The sequence below is a fragment of the Lissotriton vulgaris genome, chromosome 1_1 (genome assembly GCF_964263255.1).
Source record: "Lissotriton vulgaris chromosome 1_1, aLisVul1.2, whole genome shotgun sequence".
Taxonomy (NCBI): Eukaryota; Metazoa; Chordata; class Amphibia; order Caudata; family Salamandridae; genus Lissotriton; species Lissotriton vulgaris.
In genome coordinates, this window is record NC_141685.1 from 886,383,212 (window position 1) to 886,406,709 (window position 23,498).

The 23,498-nt window shown below is 44.0% G+C and overlaps 1 protein-coding gene across 1 annotated transcript in view; it reads left to right on the forward strand.

Moving 5' to 3' along the window:
• The window catches only part of LOC147748108 (serine hydrolase-like protein), a 63,006-nt gene extending 41,876 nt beyond the window's left edge, over window positions 1–21,130 (forward strand). The window contains exons 11-12 of the mRNA XM_086958784.1: window positions 5,479–5,575; window positions 18,980–21,130. Of these exons, the coding sequence (XP_086814910.1) occupies window positions 5,479–5,575; window positions 18,980–19,111 (229 nt within the window). The 3' untranslated portion in view covers window positions 19,112–21,130. The remainder of the gene's footprint in view (window positions 1–5,478; window positions 5,576–18,979) is intronic.
• Window positions 21,131–23,498: the final 2,368 nt, after the last annotated feature.

Genomic DNA, 23,498 nt, shown 5'->3' on the forward strand with positions numbered 1-23,498 from the left:
CTTCCAACCTGTTTTGCAGCGATCCTGTTAAATGAACTCTTTCACAACCTGCTTGTCCGTGTTACTGCAAGATTACCTCACTCACAACCTGCTCTTCAGTGATACAATATGATTCCCTCACTCACAACCTGCTCTTCAGTGTTACTGCAAGATCACCTCACTCACAACCTGCTCTTCAGTGATACAGTATGATTCCCTCACTCACAACATGCTCTTCAGTGTACTGCAAGATCACCTCACTCACAACCTGCTCTTCAGTGATACATTATGTTTACCTCACCTACTACCTGCTTTTCAATGCTACTGCATGATTACCCCACTCACAACCCGCTCTTCAATGCTACCGCATGATTACCTCACTCACAACGCGCTCTTCAATGCTTTCATGATTACCTCACTCACAGCCTGCTCTTCAGTGTTACTGCATGATTACCTCACTCACAACCCGCTCTTCAATGCTACTGCATGATAACCTCACACACAACCCGCTCTTCAATGCTACTGCATGATTACCTCACTCACAACCCGCTCTTCAATGCTACTGCATGATTACCTCACTCACAACCTCTCACTCACAACCCGCTCTTCAATGCTACTGCATAATTACCTCATTCACAACCTCTCACTCACAACCCGCTCTTCAATGCTACTGCATGATTACCTCATTCACAACCTCTCACTCACAACCCGCTCTTCAATGCTACTGCATGATTACCTCACTCACAACCCGTTCTTCAATGCGACTGCATGATTAGCTCACTCGCTCCCTGCCCTTCAGTGTTACTGCATGATTACCTCACTCACAAACTGCTCTTCAGTGTTACTGCATGATTACCTCACTCACAACCTGCTCTTCAGTGTTACTGCATGATTACCTCACTCACAAACTGCTCTTCAGTGTTACTGTATGATTACCTCACTCACAACCTGCTCTTCAGTGTTACTGCATGATTACCTCACTCACAAACTGCTCTTCAGTGTTACTGCATGATTACCTCACTCACAACCTGCTCTTCAGTGTTACTGCATGATTACCTCACTCACAGCCTGCTCTTCAGTGTTACTGCATGATTACCTCACTCACAGCCTGCTCTTCAGTGTTACTGCATGATTACCTCACTCACAACCTGCTCTTCAGTGTTACTGCATGATTACATAACTCATAACCTGCTCTTCAGTGTTACTGCATGATTACCTCACTCACAAACTGCTCTTCAGTGTTACTGCATGATTACCTCACTCACAACCTGCTCTTCAGTGTTACTGCATGATTACCTCACTCACAACCTGCTCTTCAGTGTTACTGCATGATTACCTCTCTCACAACCTGCTCTTCCGTGTTACTGCATGATTACCTCACTCACAGCCTGCTCCTCAGTGTTACTGCATGATTACCTCACTCACAACCTGCTCTTCAGTGTTACTGCATGATTACCTCTCTCACAACCTGCTCTTCAGTGTTACTGCATGATTCCCTCACTCACAACCTGCTCTTCAGTGTTACTGCAACATCACCTCACTCACAACCTGCTCTTCAGTGATACATTATGCTTACCTCACCTACTACCTGCTTTTCAATGCTACTGCATGATTACCCCACTCACAACCCGCTCTTCAATGCTACCGCATGATTACCTCACTCACAACCCGCTCTTCAATGCTTTCATGATTACCTCACTCACAACCCGCTCTTCAATGCTACTGCATGATAACCTCACTCACAACCCGCTCTTCAATGCTACTGCATGATAACCTCACACACAACCCGCTCTTCAATGCTACTGCATGATTACCTCACTCACAACCCGCTCTTCAATGCTACTGCATGATTACCTCACTCACAACCTCTCACTCACAACCCGCTCTTCAATGCTACTGCATGATTACCTCATTCACAACCTCTCACTCACAACCCGCTCTTCAATGCTACTGCATGATTACCTCACTCACAACCCGTTCTTCAATGCGACTGCATGATTAGCTCACTCGCTCCCTGCCCTTCAGTGTTACTGCATGATTACCTCACTCACAAACTGCTCTTCAGTGTTACTGCATGATTACCTCACTCACAACCTGCTCTTCAGTGTTACTGCATGATTACCTCACTCACAACCTGCTCTTCAGTGTTACTGCATGATTACCTCACTCACAGCCTGCTCTTCAGTGTTACTGCATGATTACCTCACTCACAACCTGCTCTTCAGTGTTACTGCATGATTACCTCACTCACAACCTGCTCTTCAGTGTTACTGCATGATTACATAACTCACAACCTGCTCTTCAGTGTTACTGCATGATTACCTCACTCACAAACTGCTCTTCAGTGTTACTGCATGATTACCTCACTCACAACCTGCTCTTCAGTGTTACTGCATGATTACCTCACTCACAACCTGCTCTTGAGTGTTACTGCATGATTACCTCTCTCACAACCTGCTCTTCAGTGTTACTGCATGATTACCTCACTCACAACCTGCTCTTCAGTGTTACTGCATGATTACCTCTCTCACAACCTGCTCTTCAGTGTTACTGCATGATTACCTCACTCACAACCTGCTCTTCAGTGTTACTGCATGATTACCTCTCTCACAACCTGCTCTTCAGTGTTACTGCATGATTCCCTCACTCACAACCTGCTCTTCAGTGTTACTGCAACATCACCTCACTCACAACCTGCTCTTCAGTGATACATTATGTTTACCTCACCTACTACCTGCTTTTCAATGCTCCTGCATGATTACCTCACTCACAGCCTGCTCTTCAGTGTTACTGCATGATTACCTCACTCACAACCTGCTCTTCAGTGTTACTGCATGATTACCTCACTCACAACCTGCTCTTCAGTGTTACTGCATGATTACATAACTCATAACCTGCTCTTCAGTGTTACTGCATGATTACCTCACTCACAAACTGCTCTTCAGTGTTACTGCATGATTACCTCACTCACAACCTGCTCTTTAGTGTTACTGCATGATTACCTCACTCACAGCCTGCTCTTCAGTGTTACTGCATGATTACCTCACTCACAACCTGCTCTTCAGTGTTACTGCATGATTACCTCTCTCACAACCTGCTCTTCAGTGTTACTGCATGATTACCTCACTCACAACCTGCTCTTCAGTGTTACTGCATGATTACCTCTCTCACAACCTGCTCTTCAGTGTTACTGCATGATTCCCTCACTCACAACCTGCTCTTCAGTGTTACTGCAACATCACCTGACTCACAACCTGCTCTTCAGTGATACATTATGTTTACCTCACATACTACCTTCTTTTCAATGCTACTGCATGATTACCCCACTCACAACCCGCTCTTTAATGCTACCGCATGATTACCTCACTCACAACCCGCTCTTCAATGCTTTCATGATTACCTCACTCACAACCCGCTTTTCAATGCTACTGCATGATAACCTCACTCACAACCCGCTCTTCAATGCTACTGCATGATAACCTCACACACAACCCGCTCTTCAATGCTACTGCATGATTACCTCACTCACAACCCGCTCTTCAATGCTACTGCATGATTACCTCACTCACAACCTCTCACTCACAACCCGCTCTTCAATGCTACTGCATGATTACCTCATTCACAACCTCTCACTCACAACCCGCTCTTCAATGCTACTGCATGATTACCTCACTCACAACCCGTTCTTCAATGCGACTGCATGATTAGCTCACTCGCTCCCTGCCCTTCAGTATTACTGCATGATTACCTCACTCACAAACTGCTCTTCAGTGTTACTGCATGATTACCTCACTCACAACCTGCTCTTCAGTGTTACTGCATGATTACCTCACTCACAACCTGCTCTTCAGTGTTACTGCATGATTACCTCACTCACAACCTGCTCTTCAGTGTTACTGCATGATTACCTCACTCACAACCTGCTCTTCAGTGTTACTGCATGATTACCTCACTCACAACCTGCTCTTCAGTGTTACTGCATGATTACCTCACTCACAGCCTGCTCTTCAGTGTTACTGCATGATTACCTCACTCACAACCTGCTCTTCAGTGTTACTGCATGATTACCTCACTCACAACCTGCTCTTCAGTGTTAATGCATGATTACATAACTCACAACCTGCTCTTCAAGGTTACTGCATGATTACCTCACTCACAAACTGCTCTTCAGTGTTACTGCATGATTACCTCACTCACAACCTGCTCTTCAGTGTTACTGCATGATTACCTCACTCACAACCTGCTGTTGAGTGTTACTGCATGAATACCTCTCTCACAACCTGCTCTTCAGTGTTACTGCATGATTACCTCACTCACAGCCTGCTCTTCAGTGTTACTGCATGATTACCTCACTCACAACCTGCTCTTCAGTGTTACTGCATGATTACCTCTCTCACAACCTGCTCTTCAGTGTTACTGCATGATTACCTCACTCACAACCTGCTCTTCAGTGTTACTGCATGAGTACCTCTCTCACAACCTGCTCTTCAGTGTTACTGCATGATTCCCTCACTCACAACCTGCTCTTCAGTGTTACTGCAACATCACCTCACTCACAACCTGCTCTTCAGTGATACATTATGTTTACCTCACCTACTACCTGCTTTTCAATGCTACTGCATGATTACCTCACTCACAGCCTGCTCTTCAGTGTTACTGCATGATTACCTCACTCACAACCTGCTCTTCAGTGTTACTGCATGATTACCTCACTCACAACCTGCTCTTCAGTGTTACTGCATGATTACCTCACTCACAACCTGCTCTTGAGTGTTACTGCATGATTACCTCTCTCACAACCTGCTCTTCAGTGTTACTGCATGATTACATAACTCACAACCTGCTCTTCAGTGTTACTGCATGATTACCTCACTCACAACCTGCTCTTCAGTGTTACTGCATGATTACCTCACTCACAACCTGCTCTTCAGTGTTACTGCATGATTACCTCACTCACAACCTGCTCTTCAGTGTTACTGCATGATTACCTCACTCACAGCCTGCTCTTCAGTGTTACTGCATGATTACCTCACTCACAACCTGCTCTTCAGTGTTACTGCATGATTACCTCAATCACAGCCTGCTCTTCAGTGTTACTGCATGATTACCTCACTCACAGCCTGCTCTTCAGTGTTACTGCATGATTACCTCACTCACAACCTGCTCTTCAGTGTTACTGCATGATTACCTCACTCACAACCTGCTCTTCAGTGTTACTGCATGATTACCTCTCTCACAACCTGCTCTTCAGTGTTACTGCATGATTACCTCACTCACAACCTGCTCTTCGGTGTTACTGCATGATTACCTCACTCACAACCTGCTCTTCAGTGTTACTGCATGATTACCTCTCTCACAACCTGCTCTTCCTCTTTAGTGCTGCAGTTTTATTACCTCAATCTAATGATGTTCTTCAGTGCTCGTGCACAATTAGTGCCACGTCACTCTGTTCTTCAGTTTGAGACGGCTGATAAACTCTGTGCATTTCTCTCTTTTTAGAGCTAAAGATGGGGTGAGTGGGTACTTAGAAAACCCAAAGCCTGTGGGTGCTCAGTACAGCAGCCTTGTCAAGGAGTTCAAGTCAAATCTGAAAGAGGTGAGTCTGACCCGATTGAAGGTTGGCGATCCACTGTATTTGGCGTGGTATAACTCCTGAGCCGGTTACTGCAATACAAATTGATAGAAAGCGCTGGTGTCCCAACCATCTCGTCATCCCAAAGGCTAGTTCTGCTGTCTCATCTTGTAAGATCTGTGTACCCTGAGTGATAGCTCAACTTTCTGATCCATTGAGATCGGTGTACATTGAGAGTTGTGTTGTCTAAGCCTGTACAATGTATTTTGCTGGAGGCACCCATGCTTTTAGAGTCTGTAGGATCCGAGGGATAGTTCTCTGATTGATTTTTTACGATCGCCTTAACAGAACAGAAAGCCCTGGTCCCCGAGCCTGCCAGACAGGTTCACCCTGAGTTCTGCTGTCTGAGCCTTCAATATCAGAGGTCTGGAGCTAGAAAACTGCACAACATTGTGTGATATTGATGGCCCTGCTGTTTTAACTCAGTAATCTGTGTTTCTCAGAGGGCAACTTTAATCGCTTAGGTTCGAAGTTATGTATAACCTGAGTGGTTGCTCTGATTTCTCAGCCTATAGCAACTATGGATATTTGTTTTGTCCAGCAAGTCAACAGCACTAAATCAAACATTCACAGGCTGTGCATAATTTCAGTGACTGGACTCAGAAAAGTATCTTGTTGATTTGTAAAACGAACATTGTGGTTGTCGATCCTTGTCACGTTTTGAATAGCTCTTTAGGACACAGACTCAAATCTACACTCTTCCTTACAGTAGATGCCATCTTCTCTTCTGCCATTGGGCGCAGAAGCACACGTGGCACTGGGAAGGAACAGATCACAAGAACAGTAGTCTTTCTTGGACCAACTCCGAAACGTAACATTCAGATGTGAAAGAGTCCTACACAAGTAATCTTAAATACTAACAGGGAGGATTTCCAAGACACGACAGGTCTCGGGGTTCCCACAAGAAAGTTTTCATGGTTACTTTAGTCATTGGAAAATAGTGAAACCAAGTTACAATAACTATGAAATTCTATGGATTTTTTTATAAATCGGAAAAGTACTTTGACAGCAGCCTTTAGAATGTTCTGACTACATCGAGCATTGACCTCAAGGCTGATTTATTTCAAGGGAAGCTTCTGAAGGAAGGTCTACACTTAGAGTTGAAAAGGTCACTTTGTTATGCCAAAAATATGTTCAACACACTGTGTTCGGTTTTGAGGCTGACAACCAAGACTTCCTTATTGGAAAAAAATGTTTACATCTATTTTTCAGAGAAAAACAAACTGATCTTTTCAGATGCTTTAAAGAGGACACCCACACCGAGGAAACAAAGAGGAGGCTACAACTAGTCAAGTTCTATGGAGGCCCGTCCTGCGATTCCTTGAACACAATTTACTCTACCCATTGAGGATTCATCACTGTATGATTAGATCTTGTACCAGTGGTAGAGTGTTTGCCAGTTGATGAACTCTGCAGGTTACATAAGAAGAGGAGGTAAACCCACAAAAATCAATACCAAAAAGTTTTCCATGATTTCCAGAGTCAAAGCCTACATTTAAACTCCTGCCCCCAATGACGTTTAAACACACAGGATAGTGATTCAGAAGTGCAGCGCAAGTACGTAGAGCACCGCTGGACAGGACTCATGATTCCTGATTAAAAAACATACGTTTTCAATTTGGTAAAATCAGCATTTACCAGTGCTTCAGGGGACACAAATTTCTCAATATCTGTTGCAATAGGATTTGTTACACCTGGGGTGGAATGGCGATATGGGCCATCGTAACAAGTCCCACTGTGCGTAATGGAACACAGTAAGCCAGAATCAGCCATAGTTGCTGTTAAACAATAAAGATCTGAGTATCCAAGTAGTGCTTCAGGTCACTTACCCCCTAAAGAGAAAGTAATTAGTTGCGATGGTAGGGAATTTGAACGCGTCAATTATTCCTTGACAAAAAGCCATTTCAGGGGCTGTATTGTATTGTATTGTATCAACCATACATAGCTCAAAGTATACCCATGTCTCAGGAAAGACAGCCCAAAAGAGTGCACAAACTTCGTTTACAGCACAAGAAAGAGCAACTGTGCGAGAGGCCACTGAAAGGTGCTGTAATCCATGTGCCAACAGTCGGTCAGTCACTGGCTTAACATTCAAATGCGGTTATTTGTAATGAGTTTCTGGTTTGAAGACGGGTACAAGCCTAGGTTATCAATATGCTTTTTAGGTCAAAGGTACCTTATTGGAATAGAAGTGGGTGATTTTCCCATGCCCATCAAAAAACATATCAAAACTCCACAGGCATGTTTGCACAAAACTCCTTTTTTGAAGAAACACTGTTGGGACGAAAGTCTTCTGCTTGGTTGGTGAAAGCTGTCCTTTGCTGCTCTTCTGTGTTTTTCTGGGCAGCCCTACAGGCCTTCAGCCGCAATCATGTGAGCCCACAGGAGCTGCTACTGGTTTTTAGGTTTCGCCTGGCGATCCGCTGCGCAGCAGCGTTCGCGCAGGTCGAAATCTTATGATCCTACAGTGTGGGGCTTTGTCCCGCCTTCTCTTCCATTGGCTAGCTCCATAAATGGAGGCTAGCCATTGGAAGAGATGGGTGTCTGTTACTCTTTTCTCGTCCCGACGCGATTCGTGGGGCGTTTCTGGGTCTTTTTTTAAGTCCCGCCCCTTGTTGCCATGTGTCCCGGGCCGCGCTGTGATTGGCTGCCGGCCCGGGACACCCCCGTGACGTCATTCCCCGGGCCGTGCTGTGATTGGCTGCCGGCCAGGGACACCCCCGTGATGTCGTTCCCCGGGCCGCGCTGTGATTGGCTGCCAGCCCGGAACCTGACTTGTTTTTAAACTTTCCACCTTTGGTGAAGTCCATATAGGAGAAAAGAGCTCTCTACAACGATCTGTAATTGGTTATCTCCAAGAATCCTCGCAACTCATTATCATTTCTGTGAGATCTAGGCTGGTGTTACTGCTGTAAAATATTGGGAAGAATAAGCTAAAAAAAACTACTAAGGGGTTTTGGAACGGTCTTCATTTTGAAGGGAAAGCAGGAAGGTCCATTGGCTGAAAGTAAATGCGCTCTGAATGTACAGGGATCCCAGGTTAAGGAGAGGCCTGGTTAATGTATAGCTCTAAACTCTGTCCCTTGTTCTACGCAGTCTCATTCACCCTTTCAGCCCCCATAGCAGCAGAGCTGGAGTTCTTTCAGCAGGACGGATGTGCGTGGAGCCAAGCGCACCTCAGCGAGGGGAAGGCTCGCATTGACTGGGTCGCCATACAGTACATCAGCCGCTCAGACACAGCTGCGTGGTGTGGTTTTCTGGCCGACGAAACCTCTCCCCTCCAGCCCCTCCCCCCCGCTCAGTTGGTGTGGTCGAAAATCCAGCGAGCATGTGTTTTACTTTACAGCCGCCTCACTCCGACAGCTTTGTTTTCCAACCGCGCCCATATTTTGACCTCTGAACATTTTTTTTTTATAAATTGATTCAGTATGTGCTTTTTTGGAGGGGGTGGGGGAATGAGAATGCTTAGTGGATTTTGTTGTTGTTGTATTAACGGTAGAGATAGGAGAAGAGGGGGGGTGCCTGTAGCCGCTGTGCGTGTATTTTCTTTGCGTTGCAATAAGAACAGGGTCATAAAAGTAGATGGCCTTACTCCTCTTTTGCAAGCTCCGCTTGTCGCTGGCCTGCACGTTTTGAAGATGGGTTGGCTATCCTTGTAGTGGCCGGGTTCTTGCAGCAGGGAGTGTCGGCCGGCATCCGGTGTGTGTGATGTATGCTCCGAGCCCCCACGGTGCTGGCTGGTGCCAGCGCATCTCGAGGCGGGGGGCGGGGCTCTAACTCGAGTAATGCACACATGCCCGGTCAGAGAAGCTTGCTTGAATGCATTAGCCAGCTACACGTGTGCAAAGAGCAGACGCAGACGCCGCAGCGGCCGCTGTACGGAGCAGACATGAGGCTTATCAAGACGTGCCAGCGATGAATGTAGGCGCCGTAGAGTTCGACACCCTACTACCGCCCATAGTAGTTTTAACCTGTGCTGCTGGAGGAGTCAGAGTACCTGCTTAAAACGGACGCCCATGCGCACCCCCCTCCCAGGGTTCTAATCTGGGGCCCGCGGGTGTTTGGAGAGGGTGTTGAGAGCGAGGCATTGCTCACACCAGCTGCCCTCGCAGCCGCAGCACCGCCGGCCCCTTCGTGTCTAAAATCGGTTTCATATATACGGAATGTTTAGAAGGAATTCTTCAGGATTACAAATTCGCATCTGAAAGCTACTTGCCCGGTGCTTTTTGGCCGTGACTGGCATAAGTTTACTACTTTTCCTTCCGAATCCGGGTTTCACCCTGCAGTACTAAGCATTTGTACTTTAAAACACTGTTCACGTTTTTACCAAATGTGCTTTTTCATGACAGTCCGTTTGGAGTCTACATGGATAGCAATGAAAGGCACGCGTTTGTTTTTTTAAGGCTTTATTTTATCTTAATCTGACCCCTACTCTATAATGCCCGGGTGGGGCATCTGGGCGCTACTTCTGAGAAGCATAGACATTTAAAACAACCGAGGCTTGAACCTGCTCTTGAGGACAGTGAGATCCGGGCAGGAACAGCGAAGAAGAGGGCGTTTATTTCCGTGATATGGGGCTGCATAATCTATGCTCATATAGATATGTATATAATAACATTTATATGTGGTTGTAGTGAGGCATTTTAATATAGCTATACATTGGATATTATTTACACACACACACACATGTTCAGTGTGTAATCATATACGTGCAGACGTGTTTGTGCACATTTCTGCTCGTGCCTGCAGTCTGCACCCCCGCTCCTCATTTCACCTTTCCGTGAATGTGTGAATAACCCTGAATTAAGGCCTCTCTGGTGACGCGCAGCTGGTGCCGATAGGCTCGCTCCACCCGTGACGGCTCCTGAGAGACAGTCTGCTTGTCTCATCCTGGTTGTGTCTCCACGGACGCCTGTCTCCTGAGGCAGGCTTCTCAGGGGTGCATCTGATTGTCACCTCCGTACTGCGTGTGTGTATGAGAGAGATATTCTTTGCCAAGAATCTGTCCAAGATTTCTCTTAGGGTCTAATCAGCTCCGTAACTTGATTTGGAATGAAGAAGGTCAGGCTCAGGACTCGATTACCCAACAACCCGCAAGGGTAGCTTGGAAACACTGGAGCTGGATTTCTCGACAGGAGAAAAGACAGCGTATCTCTCAGTGCGTCTGCTGGAGGGTCGGCTTCCTTCGGCACTTGCAGTAGCAGGGCGTGTCGGGCAAGTAGATAGTCGAACTGCTCCAAACCACTGTGTGTTTGCTATGGCAAGTGTGGGCATATTTATACCTTGAAGGTACCGAGTTTGACGTAAAGGTGGACATAATAACGTCATCAAAGAGTCTCAGTTCCTTGAAAACTCCATGAGTTCTTGGACAAGTCAGTTTGCTTCAGCAGCTAGGGACTTCCCCTTGCTCGAAGAGCTTTCCAAGAAATCATTGTCGATTTTCGGAACTAGTGGAAGTAGCCCTGCCGTATTTGGACTGCATGAGCTATGTCTAAATATGGTTATGATTTATATGCCTTTATAAGGATATGGTGTTTTATACCTATATAAGGGCATTAATCGGGAAAATTACAATAGGGTCCTAAAATGTTATACAGCACCCACTCCATGTTATCATGTTCAACTAAGATCAAGCACTAAAACACATAATCTAGAGCATGTGTTTACAATCCCACCCAAAAATACATAAAATGCATTTGAAAATGGTTCTACACATAAAATGAGCATTTGTACAGTACGCCTTTAAAAGCAATGATTTCATTGTAAGCATATGATATTAGCAATGCTAACCGAATAAATGTACATGTATTTATATAGCGCAAGTCACCGACCCGGTATCTAAGCGCTTGCTTAGGGAACCCGTCCTGGTATTCCCCTGTGAGATAACCCCGGCAGGGTATCCACAAGGTGAAAGCCAGGCATCCCACCGCGAGAGGCCGTTGTGGAGATTAAGCAAGCTATTGCCCAGAGTCGCAGAGTGTGAACCCATTAATCGAGTAGGCACCGGAGCGAGAATTGTCGAGTCCGTGGACATTTTAGGACTCAAGACCCCACCGAGCCGGGAATTGAACCCTGGTCCCAGGCTGACCTCTGCTTCCAGGTCTGCCTCCTCTAACCAGTGAGCCACACTTCTCCTCCAAATCACGAAAATTACATTTATGAAATGGCTCTTAGTTACAGAAGAAAAAGTCGAGACCATCCCATAGCAGAATATACAAACTGTTTTGGTTTTGGTATGCGTATTAGGTCAATATTGTTCCTAGGAAGTATTCAAAGAATTCTTGTTCTCTAAGAATAGTTCTACTTTAAGCAGATTGCTTTTGTGTCAAAGTTCATTGTGTTTTGGAAAAAAGGTCAAATCAAATCGTAGAAAAAAAAATAATACAGTTCCAAAGTTAGAGGTTTTTTTGTTTTGAAAAAAGTGAAGGTCGAACTTCAGATTTCAAAGAACGCTGTGTGCTAACTTCAAAAGTTATTCTTGGTGTCAGGAGAAAACATTAAGTCATCTAGGCTGGCAAATAAATTGTTTACCACAGTAGATGAGAGTTGAACCACTTCATTAAGAAGGTCAAATGTAGACAGATGTGAAACATCGCCGTCAGCGTCCGTCACATTAGCAATGTTCGCAGCAGATGGTACCTGTGTGCCTGTTGGTCTGTGTATCTCACCGTCAGCTGGAATTGTCGGTGAGATCTCAATGAATGCCGTCATCAGGATTGGTAGCCGTTGGGGGCAATACAATACATGAGCCGTTACCGGACCCAGTAAAGTGTCAACATCCGTTGGCATTGCCGATGGAAGTGTTAGACAGATATCCAACACGCATTCCTCGCCACAAAGCAAGCATCGTAGAACAAGTAAGATGCAATCTTGCCAGATTGGTCTGCATTACAGGAACCATGTGGTATTCAGATCTCTCAAACGAGCCAAGCCAAGGATCTGTGTTATGCGTTCACGATACTGCATGGCCAGAAGAGCTTTCTCCATGGCAATTTGTGTATCGCTGATGGCCGGACTTGCCATAACGGAGCAGGAGGAATAAAAATAGGATCCCTGCTACGAGTCCCAAGTTGAGAGGCAGGCCGCCGAATACAGAGTGCACGAAGTTAGGAAAAATACTCAGGACTGCTTCAAAGGGTGCTAACAGTCCCAAAAAAATTGCCTTAAATACATGTACAATACCGCTGGTATCAGACATGTTTAAGATACATACAACAAGGAGCTAACGGGATAAAGAACAGGTCGTCCCCCTCTCACCATATCTTATACAACTTGGGACCTGTTCCTGCTGTGAATGTACTCCTCCTAATCCTGGCCAACTAATAACATTGTGTATATGGAGCAGCGGCTATCAATTTGCCGTCACGCTTTACTGGATCTGGGTCACCATTTTACAAAAGAGATTCATTAAAAAACGGTTGCGCTGTTTTCCAATATGATTCCTCCTCTTCTCAACCCTCCCATCCCTCAAAGGGTTACCTTAAGTGAGTGGAGAGGAAAAGTGGAAAGAAAAAGTGTGAAAGGGGAATGGTGGAGCCTCACAGGAGTAACACCATGGAGGCTGGCAGGATGATACTAGCCTGCTGCCTAGGTTCTCATCAACAGCATCCACCACTCCAAACAAAAGAAGTGTGATAGTGCACAAAAGAATGAGAAAAGAAAAATTGTGTGGTGCTAGGATGTCAATTCCCGCCTGTACAACAAACCTGGTGTACTGCAGGTCTGGACCCAAAAAAAAGAAATAATGTGCCGATCCGTATTGCGCATTAGTCCCGTGTTATAAAACCGAGCTAGACCACACTGGCCAAATAATATTTATTATGTGCTATGTGTCTGTTCGCTTTTAAAAAGCCGACATGTTTCGTTGCCCCTAGAAAACTTACGGCAACTTTGACTCTGGAATCTGGGGATCACGGTTCGATCCCCGGCACCGGCGGCAGATTAGCCCAGCACCATGTGACTCTGGGGAATAGCTTGCTTAATCTTCCCAACGGCCCATAGCGCCTAGAGACCCTTACGGGTGATTGTGCGCTTTACAAATGTGTATTATTATTATTATTATGATTTCTTTCTTTTGGAGAAAGCAACGTTATTTTTCCGCACATTGATTTTCAAATAATGTTATTTAGAATATTCATGGAGTGCATTTAGATTCCTTTGTCATGAGGGGCCAGCTCTCATAAAATTAAAACATCGGCGTAAAGGAGAGGGGCCACGAATGTTTCCCAGCTTACAACTCTGCAAAACTCAATGCCCCTCTCCTCTACACAGCTAACTTTTAGCAATGCTGGACAGCAGCCACGCTGGTGTATTGTATTGTATTGTAATTGCATTTATATAGCGCTTACTACTCCTGACGAGGCCTCGAAGCACTTTTTCGGCGGGTAACACGCTACTCCGGGACCCATAGAGGATTAGTGTTGAATTAATATAGTGAAACATGCAAGTACTTTTTAAGTGGTGGATAGGTTAGTCAGTTATTTGGATTTGGAATGATAGCAGAAGGATAGAGGAGGACAAAGGTTTGTATTTATTTATCACTTGTTGACGCATTCAGGAAGCCTATAAAGGATTAGTGGTGAATTAATATGGTGAAATATGAGGTAATTTCAGTGGTGGATGTTAGTCTGTTACTTGGAGTGAGAAGGATAGCAGAGGGATAAAAGGGGAAGAAAGATTTGCATTCATATAGCACGTTACCCCTGATGGGTGTTGAAGCGCTTTTCTGGCGAGTAGCACGCCACTCCGGAACCCATAAAGGATTAGTGTTGAAAATTAGTATAGTATAAATATGAAGTAATTTGAGTAGTAGATATGTTATTCAGTTATTTGGGCAGTATATTAGTATAGTTGAATATGGAATTTGAGAAGTGAACATGTCAGACTGTTAATTTTGATTGAAAAGGATAGTGGAGGGATAAAAGAGTGAAGGATTTATTTCTTTTTATTTTGGTCTTAGCAGTAGGAAGAGGCTTTTGGATGAGTAAAAAGGAGTTTTGGAGGGGAGGAGTCAGAAGGGAGAGTTTAGAAAGGTTTGTTTTATGGGATCGGTGTAGTAAAAGGGTGTCAGATGATGCAAGGAGGGGTAGAACAGGAGAGAGTCTAGAAAGGGTTATTTTGGCGATAGTAATGGTATGGGGTTTGGGATAAATGAGAGAGTGGATGTAGAGGATATATGGATAGATGTATAGGATGAGAGATAGGGTAGTGCATTGGAAGGAGTAGTAGATAGAAGTTTGAGATGAGTCAGAAGGTTGGGCTAGAAGATATATTGAGCGAAGTATAGGCTGAGAAATAGGCTAGTGCATTGGAAATGCTAAATTAGAAGAAAGTGATAAATATATAGATCTATAAGTACATTGAAAGTATATAGGTACATAAGGGAAGGAAGTACATTTAGATTAAATATATTGATCGAGGCACAGGATGAGAAATAGGGTTTGTGAACACAAAAATGGTGGCTGGGGGTGCACTGTTTTAACACACAGGTCTTAGCAGAGAGCAAAGGAGAAATTTGGAGGGAAAACAGCAAGGAATGAGAGGGACAAACTACAGAGGTTGGACTGCAAATCCCACAATTCAACATGTTAAATGCAGGCAAGCATGGGCAGGGAAAACCACAAGTTTAAAACACAAAACATGTGATAAAATATGCAATCACAGGCAGGTCAAAACTGCAATTTTAAACTGTAACAACCACATGCAAAGACAGAAAGGGAAAATCGTGTTTTAAACAACTTTTGTTTTGGGAAGAGACAGCACTTGTGCTAGCAGGTAACTTTGATCAATTTAAACAGATTTATAATCATGCATGAGACTGGTATTCCACTACGAATTTTTTGGGGAAAATGTTGAATGGTGCATTTTAGTACATAACGGGCCTGTAACATAGCATAAAAAATAGAGGACGACCCATTTTACATATGACTTGTAGTTTGGGATTAGGTAAAAAAAAGAGACTAAGAATAATTTTAAAATACACTTCCAATAGGGCTATTTGTGTAACAGTTTGGTATCCAAGAAAGGGGGTGAGGGGTTGGTGGATTCAATCACATGCCAAGCAACAAAAAAAAAAACAAGGTATTCCATGTGCTTAACTCTTACAAGCCCCGTCACCTGTCTGACACCACCGGCTTCATGATTAATGATCAGTCAGCAGGGTTACCACATTGATTGTATTGGTAAACCCTTGAGAAATACAAAAAAGATTTTCATTTATCCACTTAGGAATAGAAAAAGCAGTAAATACATGAGGAAAATGCTTCAAAGTGCTTTAAAGTGGACTAAACAATTCCTTAAAAGACTTAAATTAACAAGCATTGGAAATGGAATAGGTCTCGCATTAGGAAAGTTTGAGCTATTGGTCTTATAAATGATTTTTTTTTTATTTATGTGTTGTTTTTGAAAATAGCTAAATTAATAGCTTTGTCATTTACAATGCCAATAGTTTTAACTTTTGCAAATGTGACACATATAGCATTTGTAATGCAATATATGTTGTATTTACGTGACTTAGATATATTGATATTACACATAACAATTGTTATACTTAAATAAAATGTATTGTAATTTATAATGGCAATAGCTTAAACTTTTGTAAATAACTTTTGTGAAGATTATGTTCAGTGTATTTTATTGTGATGAAAATCCAAGAACCGAAGTGAAATATTAAATGTTTTTGTGACATTTGTAATAAAGCTTGAAACATTGAGAGAACATATTGAACCAGTTGTTGTTGAATGGTTGCACAGAGTGATGCTGTGGCGTTCAGTGGTGCTGTGGTGTTCAGTGGTGTGGCGTGACGATATATAAAACAAAGGTCCTTTGCAACAGAGTACCCTATTTAACCGCCTCAGCAAAAATTAGACCAAGGAAGATCGCATTAATATGGTCCGGTACTGTGACACTGAGCGCATGTGTTTATACACATTTTTTTTTATATTACAAATGACGATTCATAGAAAAATATAAAAAATAAATGCCTTATACTATCAATGTTTTTATATATTTTAATGATAAGCAGCTCTAATCGACATTAAGATATAGGTAAACAACATCACTTGTGCTCGCAAAAGCTACATATAATATACAACTGTTTGTAATACACGCCCGATGTGTATACTAGCAAATGAAGGTAACCTAAAATTCAAGTGTGATTTTAATGTAGACAGCAGAATAAACAGAGGCCATACAAAGTGTTTGAAGCACGCGCTCGCTTTGCATGTAAGTAGAAGGAGATGGCAGAAAAACATAGTGTGAATTGAATGGCGCCAGCAAACTAGAGAGACTAGTAATCCTGTTTGTGACGGGCGCTTGCTTTGCATGTAAGTAGAGGGAGATAACAGCGGAAGGAATAATATAAAGTAACAGAACACACTAAAGAGAGGACATACAAAGTGTTTATAATGCGCACGCGGTTTGCACCTAAGAAAACGAAGATATCAGCAAAATAAATAGTGTGAACTGAATATTGACAACAGTGTAAACAGAGGCCACACAAGATACGTATCGATATTGCCTCCACATGACTTACTAATTCACAGTGTGTCAGTTACTAGCCATATAACCCAGCGCTAAAAAAGACTTAGAAAAACAACCAAACCCTGTCTGTGAATCTAAAAGAATGTTTATCGCTTGAGCAAGGCAACATCTGTTTTTTTCGATGTTAGTTTGCTCCCCTCCAAAAAAAGGCAAAGTAAGTTTTATTTTTTCACACAAACCCATATGCTATCCTTGATTAACTGCTCTGCAACAATTATGCTAGTAACCAGGTGGACCACAATTTAAACCTATGCGTACTTGGTTTTCATGGGTCTATAATCCAAACCTGAGAGTGAGGCACATGTAACATGCAATTTTCTGTGTGTTGCCCAAGTGTCAAAGAAATTACGTGCCTTAAATTAAACGCCCCTTAAAACACTTTTACCTCCAAACATCCTGATGTGGAATATAAAAAATGCAGAGGCAGTTTCAACACTTCCCTTTATTCTAATGCATGCTACCAGAGTCGATATCTGTCTGCCTGGATCAGCCCTGCCTATCAAACCCTAAGTCATTACAAAAAACAAAATATGTGAAAGCCAACGCACTGTGCAATACTGGAGCATTACAACATTGAGCGGAATTCTAAAATATTGCAACTCAGCCCTTTAAATGACGAAATTAAGCCTCATGTGCATACAGCACATGAGAAGGTTTGCTGTTCTCTGGTCACGGTAGAATAGGCAATAACACGAGCCAAGGTATAAATAAAGAAATGCGCTGGATAAAAGGAGACACGGGATGGCGGTCGTGAAACTGAAAGTACGGCCGGCCGGCCGTGAATAATTAGGGGAGGAGCAGCCAGGAGAGAGCAGGAGCGGAGGCGCCAAGCGGGGAACAGATGGCTGGCGATTTGATGATGTGCACGCGCATTTTAGCTCAATGCGCTTGCGCATTGACCTAAAAGCGCACGGGCACAGCATCAAATTGCCAGTCTAGTTAAACTCTGTTTAAGCCCCTATAGTCTTGCAAGCTCAATGCGCATTGACAGGCGAGACCTAATAAAAAGGGCGAGAAGTTATAGTTGTAAAAACAATATAGAGAATTTTAGACAAATTTATATTTAGGCACCAGCTCATAATCTTATAATGGGAAGAAATGGCCAGTATTTTGCTCTGCAACCAATTGATAGTGTATAGAGTAAACTGGACATTAAAAGTTCTGGTCCTGACTAACATTCAGACTGGTCCATCCTTGTGAGCAACTAAACGAACGATGTTTGAATATTTCAATGCAATAAAGTACCTTAGTCTCTGCCTTAATGCAAGGGGGGGTCACAGGCAGAGAGCATTGACTGCAAACTCACAAGGCACATTTAAAAATTAAAACACAAACGTATGCTCTTCCGCTTGCGAACGTGCCAAAGGTGGTCAGGGAGTGCCTTGGAGGACACGGCCCTCCTGCTCACGACCCTCAACCCAAAAGGACTCGGTCCTCCTGCCCACCACCCTTATACCCAAAATAACCAGCCCTAGGTTGGGCCCACAAGAAAAGTTTAGTTACTTTGCCACCTGGTTTATGGTTTGAAGGAGGATTTCCTGTCTCGGAACCCACACAAACGACATGGCTGTTGCAAGCCTGTTCCCCTAAAAGTGAAAATGGTGGGAACATGACAGGTTGTACTGTCCCTGGCACAGCTTCCAAGTCCTTGAGGCAGCTGTGCCTACCTATCCATTATTACGCACCCATATTAGCCGTTTAGAGACCACGTGCAGCCATCTGACGGAATCATGTTTTACACACAAGGTGCTTCCTTATGTTCAGGGGGCACAACTTTTTCAACCAATACACACATCCACAATTTAACTTTTTTCTCTCCCACTGTAGAGATATCAGCTGGAGGTGGTACAGGGCAACCACTTTGTGCACTTGAACCAGCCGGAGAATGTGTCCGGCCTGATTGGGAGATTCCTGCAGGATGAAGACCGTGGCAGTGCCAGCCTCATGTCCAGGCTGTAAGAGCTATAGTAATCATCAAGGGGGGTTCCAGGATATAACCTTTTCTGCATCACACCAGTGTTTGCTCTGGACTACAGATTCCGTACTATCAGTATGTGCTCTGCAACCACCATGGCACGGTTAGTGGTTGCGTTTGAAGGAAATACTGCTTTTACAGGAGTTACAGTCGAGATTTGATACTGTTGCACCATCAGTGACTCTATAGACTGCCAGATTGTGATAAAACCAGTGTAACCTATTGTTGAATTATGACTGTCACACCCTTAAAGGCGCCCAGTTGAGGCTGTAACAGACAAACTACCACGGCATCGCCATTTTCTGATTGAAACTGTGAAAACACCACTGTACCATTGTCCGATTCCGTCTGTGACCATAGCAGCGCCTACATGCAGTCTTTACAGTAGCTCCGGTAAGTGCCACAGAAACAGTGTTGCAACTAGAATGTCCCTTCTGCATCTTCTCCGGCTTCTCTACCTGCACACGCATCCTATGCTGTAGATAGCCCAGTGGAAGAGAGAGGCAGTGGTTACAAAGAAGAAAGGACCAGTGGGGAGAGCAGTGACCTTGGTTGTCAAAAGAAATGCAGTAGAGAGCGCTGAAGTGGAGGTCTTAGTACCATCTGTCTCCATTCTCACCATACATATCCTAGATGCCATGCCCACTTAGTCCCTTAGGTCTAAAACTTGGCAGAATTGGAAACATGTATGCATGCTTATTGGGCAGGGCCCCCACCACTGGAGGATATGATCTAGTTTCTGACATAGCCAGAAAGATCTTTGGGTCCCAGAACCCTATAAAAACCTTTTCTTCATCATGTGGCACAGAACGTTCTGGAGATGGAAAAAGTCGCTTGTCATTATGTGATTCGGTGGTGGTCTCACATTTCTTCATTTATATGTTGGGGATGATTGCTCATGCTCAGGTCTACTCAGACCTCAGTTTCTTCTATAGATGAGCAAGGCAGAGAATTTTTTGGAATATCAAAGCCTGGGGTAGGCTTGAGTGTAAGATTCAAAGCACAAACCGAGCTGGAAAATAGTTGTAACATGTTAGAGTGGTAGGAATCGGGAGCAGCATGTTTGACACATTACTGCTTAGGTGCATCAGGTTACAAGCTGGTGCCCTCAATAGGCTGGTAGTGGAGGCAATCACGTCACCCTACTGATTTTGCCCCAGCCTACAGCTTTTCATCTCACCTTTTTGCAGTCTCACTCCTTTTCCTTAGTGTCTTTCCTGCTGCACTTGATCTTCTCCTTTTCTCAGGTCAAACATATTCTTCTTTTCAGGTACAAGTCCCCTTCCAGGCTGTCAGCAGTATCCTTACTTGCCCTGACTCTTTTTACCCTCTAGCCAACGTCCCCTGCCAGGTCTCTTCCTCCGCAGTCTCCCTCCTGTCACGCTATGGGCCGCAGAAGTCAGTCACTGACTCACAGCTTGGCCCATTTTGGCCTGAGTGTCCTGGATGACCTCGAGCAAGAGTGTCATCTGGCTCAAGCTTCCAGTGGCTCACTCACCCCTAGTTTCTTTAATGAACAGAATCTTCTGTGCCATTTTTGAGTTCTAAAGAGGGATTTCTTATTAATCAAATACTTGTATGAGTTGCTTGTTTATTAGATTTTGTATTGCTGTGTTTAACTGAACTGTGTTCCTGTTCAGTGACATAGTTCCAGTCACTGCCTTGCCAAGTGGATCGTGCAGAGCCACGTTGGTCTACTTCCTTCTCCCTGGCTTACGACGGCCCAGTGACATCTTGACACCAAGTAGAGGCAGGGTAGCAGATTTGGTGAAGGGTCTCTTCACTGGAAGGACAGGTGGTGTAGAGGCGCTTTTAAGAGACATGTATATCTCATCTATAAAAATACCCTGTCCCACAACGGTCCCACCCAATATTAAAATACCTCACATTTCTTTTAACTATGTTATTTGTATCGACTCTGGTTTCCATATGAGCTCATCTCGCTATGTGCCTAAATGCTTATGAGAGGTTCGTAATAAATTGTGTTTCAATTTAAAAAAAAATCCAGTGTATTCCTTTTTCCATGTTATCTTACATTAATTTGTATAGCACTCTATTTACCCAAGAGGGTATCCAGGCACTTGGGCAGGTGTGTAGGTTTGGGGTCCCCCAAGGTGCTTACATGAAAAGCCAGGTCTTCAGCTTCTTGCAGAACTCAGGAAGTGAGGAGGAGGCTCTGATGTGTTGAGGGAGGTTGTTCCATGTCTTGGGGGCAACGTTAGGGAATGAGCAACTTCCAGTTTTGCTTTTGCAGGTGCGGGAATTGTGTGAGACTGCGGCAGAGCATAGTTGTCTGGTGAAAGTGCATGCGGCTGTTCAGGTATTCTGCCCTGGGTTGTGTAGGGCTTCGTAAGTGTGCGTGAGAAGTTTGAATTTGCTGCGCTTGTGAATGGGGAGCCAGTGAAGCTTCGTGTGATGCAGCATGGGAGGTCGAGTAGGAGTTGTTGCGGCTGCATTCTGGATGGCCTGGAGTCTTTGTAGGAGTTGGTTGGAGATTCCAACTTGGAGTGATGCCGTAGTCCAGCCTGCTGGTGAAAAGTGCATGTGTGACAGCCCATCTGGTGTTCGGAGGCAACCATTTGAAGATTTTATGCAGCACGCGTAGTATGTGGAAGCAAGGGTGCACACTGCGTCGACTTGAGCAGTCATGGTGAGCTGGTCATCTAGGGGTGATCCCTAGATTTCTTGCGTATTCTGTGGGTGTTGGTCCTAGCTCTGAGAGCTCCATAGCCATTACTCCAGTACTGTCCTTCCTTTTCTTGGGTCACATCAAGCTGGAAAACCGTGCAGATTTTTCCAGGGTTGTCCCGCACCGAGCTAGGACACCAAATGTCCTGCCTTTAACTGGTTCTCAAGGTACCAAGGTGAAGAACTTTCAAAGCTCATCAATCACGGAACTCATGACAAACCAACAGGCCTGCCCAGCTCTGTCCAGAAACCTAAAAATGGGCAGCATGCGTTTACCAGGTCAGAGATTGGAAAGGGGTTGAAATATACATTCAGAGTGCCATGTGTGTAATTGCAATGAAGAGGTCCTAAAGACTAGTACTAAGACAATGTATGTTATGTGAGAACAAAGAATACAGAAGCTTTGTTATTTTTATTAGATTGATGATGGCCCAGCAGTTTACCCAACATAAAGGTTTTACAACAAACACAAATCAACCAGCGAAAGCCAGACAGATTGGTTTTCCTAGTGTTTGTTTCTATATTGTACTACAGAGGAAAGATAAACTTGTTGCCTATAGACAAGCAAGATGCAGCTGAATGGATGGTCTACCCCCTGGGATGTTTCAGGATTAACACTCCGGCATATCTTTATAGCAACCACAATATAAGAGTGAATACAACACTTGAGACAAAATATTTTGTTGTGGTGTTTTATTAATGGGGTCAGTGAAGATGCTAGTGTTCTTTACGGGTCAAATCTAGCCATGAAAATATGATAAGACCGGGGTTTGTCCTGGGAAAATCTCATCGTCCGCAAAGATCTATTTCTTTTAAAGATAGGAGCTTGATTCCATAAGAGGTCAAAGTGTCTCAGCAAGCAAAAGTGTCCTTCAAAATTGAAAAGTTGGCCACTGTAGGTCACAGTCCCCGTTTTCTGTGGCACTTGGCAAGTTTGTGTTCCAATTAGCTGCGTGCTAAATTTTTCACTACATGGGAATAATTGAGTATAATTTTGATGTTACAAAAAAGTGGAAGTGGCGGAGCAGAAACTGAACGTGTCTGAGATAGTCCTCTGAAGAGATGTACGCCCATCAGCACAATAAGTAGAAAACATTCATAGGATATAAGGGGAGAGGCTAGCTCGAATGAGGAGACAGGAGGCGGAAGTACTGATTACAGGTTTTATGGCTAGTGGAAGGTTTGAGCAGTAGAAAAACTGGCATGATCAAATAGTGACTAATGGGAGTATTGTGAGATGACCAAAGGTCTACGAGAAAGCAGCTACAATGGAGGATTTGGAATTTGAGGAGGGGAGGGGAGGGGATGGTGGTTCCCAAAGATCTGTTGAGGTTATGGCATGTTACAATGCAGGGGTCTAATGAGGTCGCTTAGGACAGAAGAGAGCATGGGCAAATAGAGAAGCTAAAACCAGGGATACTATAAATTGGATTAGGTTAGAAACCAGCTAGAAACCAGCATTAGCAATGCCAATAGATCTGCCTTTTAGAATGGATTTCCCTCTTCCGTCATTTAGGCATTCAATAAGTCATCTTAGATGCACTCGGTCACAAACACTCATACTTCCATTCTTTCTCCTACTTCCACAACTACAATAAAATAAACTCAACAAGAGAGAGCAAGTCCCCAGTAAATGGTACCCTGGGACCTAGGACCAGAGGTACTAAAGAGGGCTGCATCACA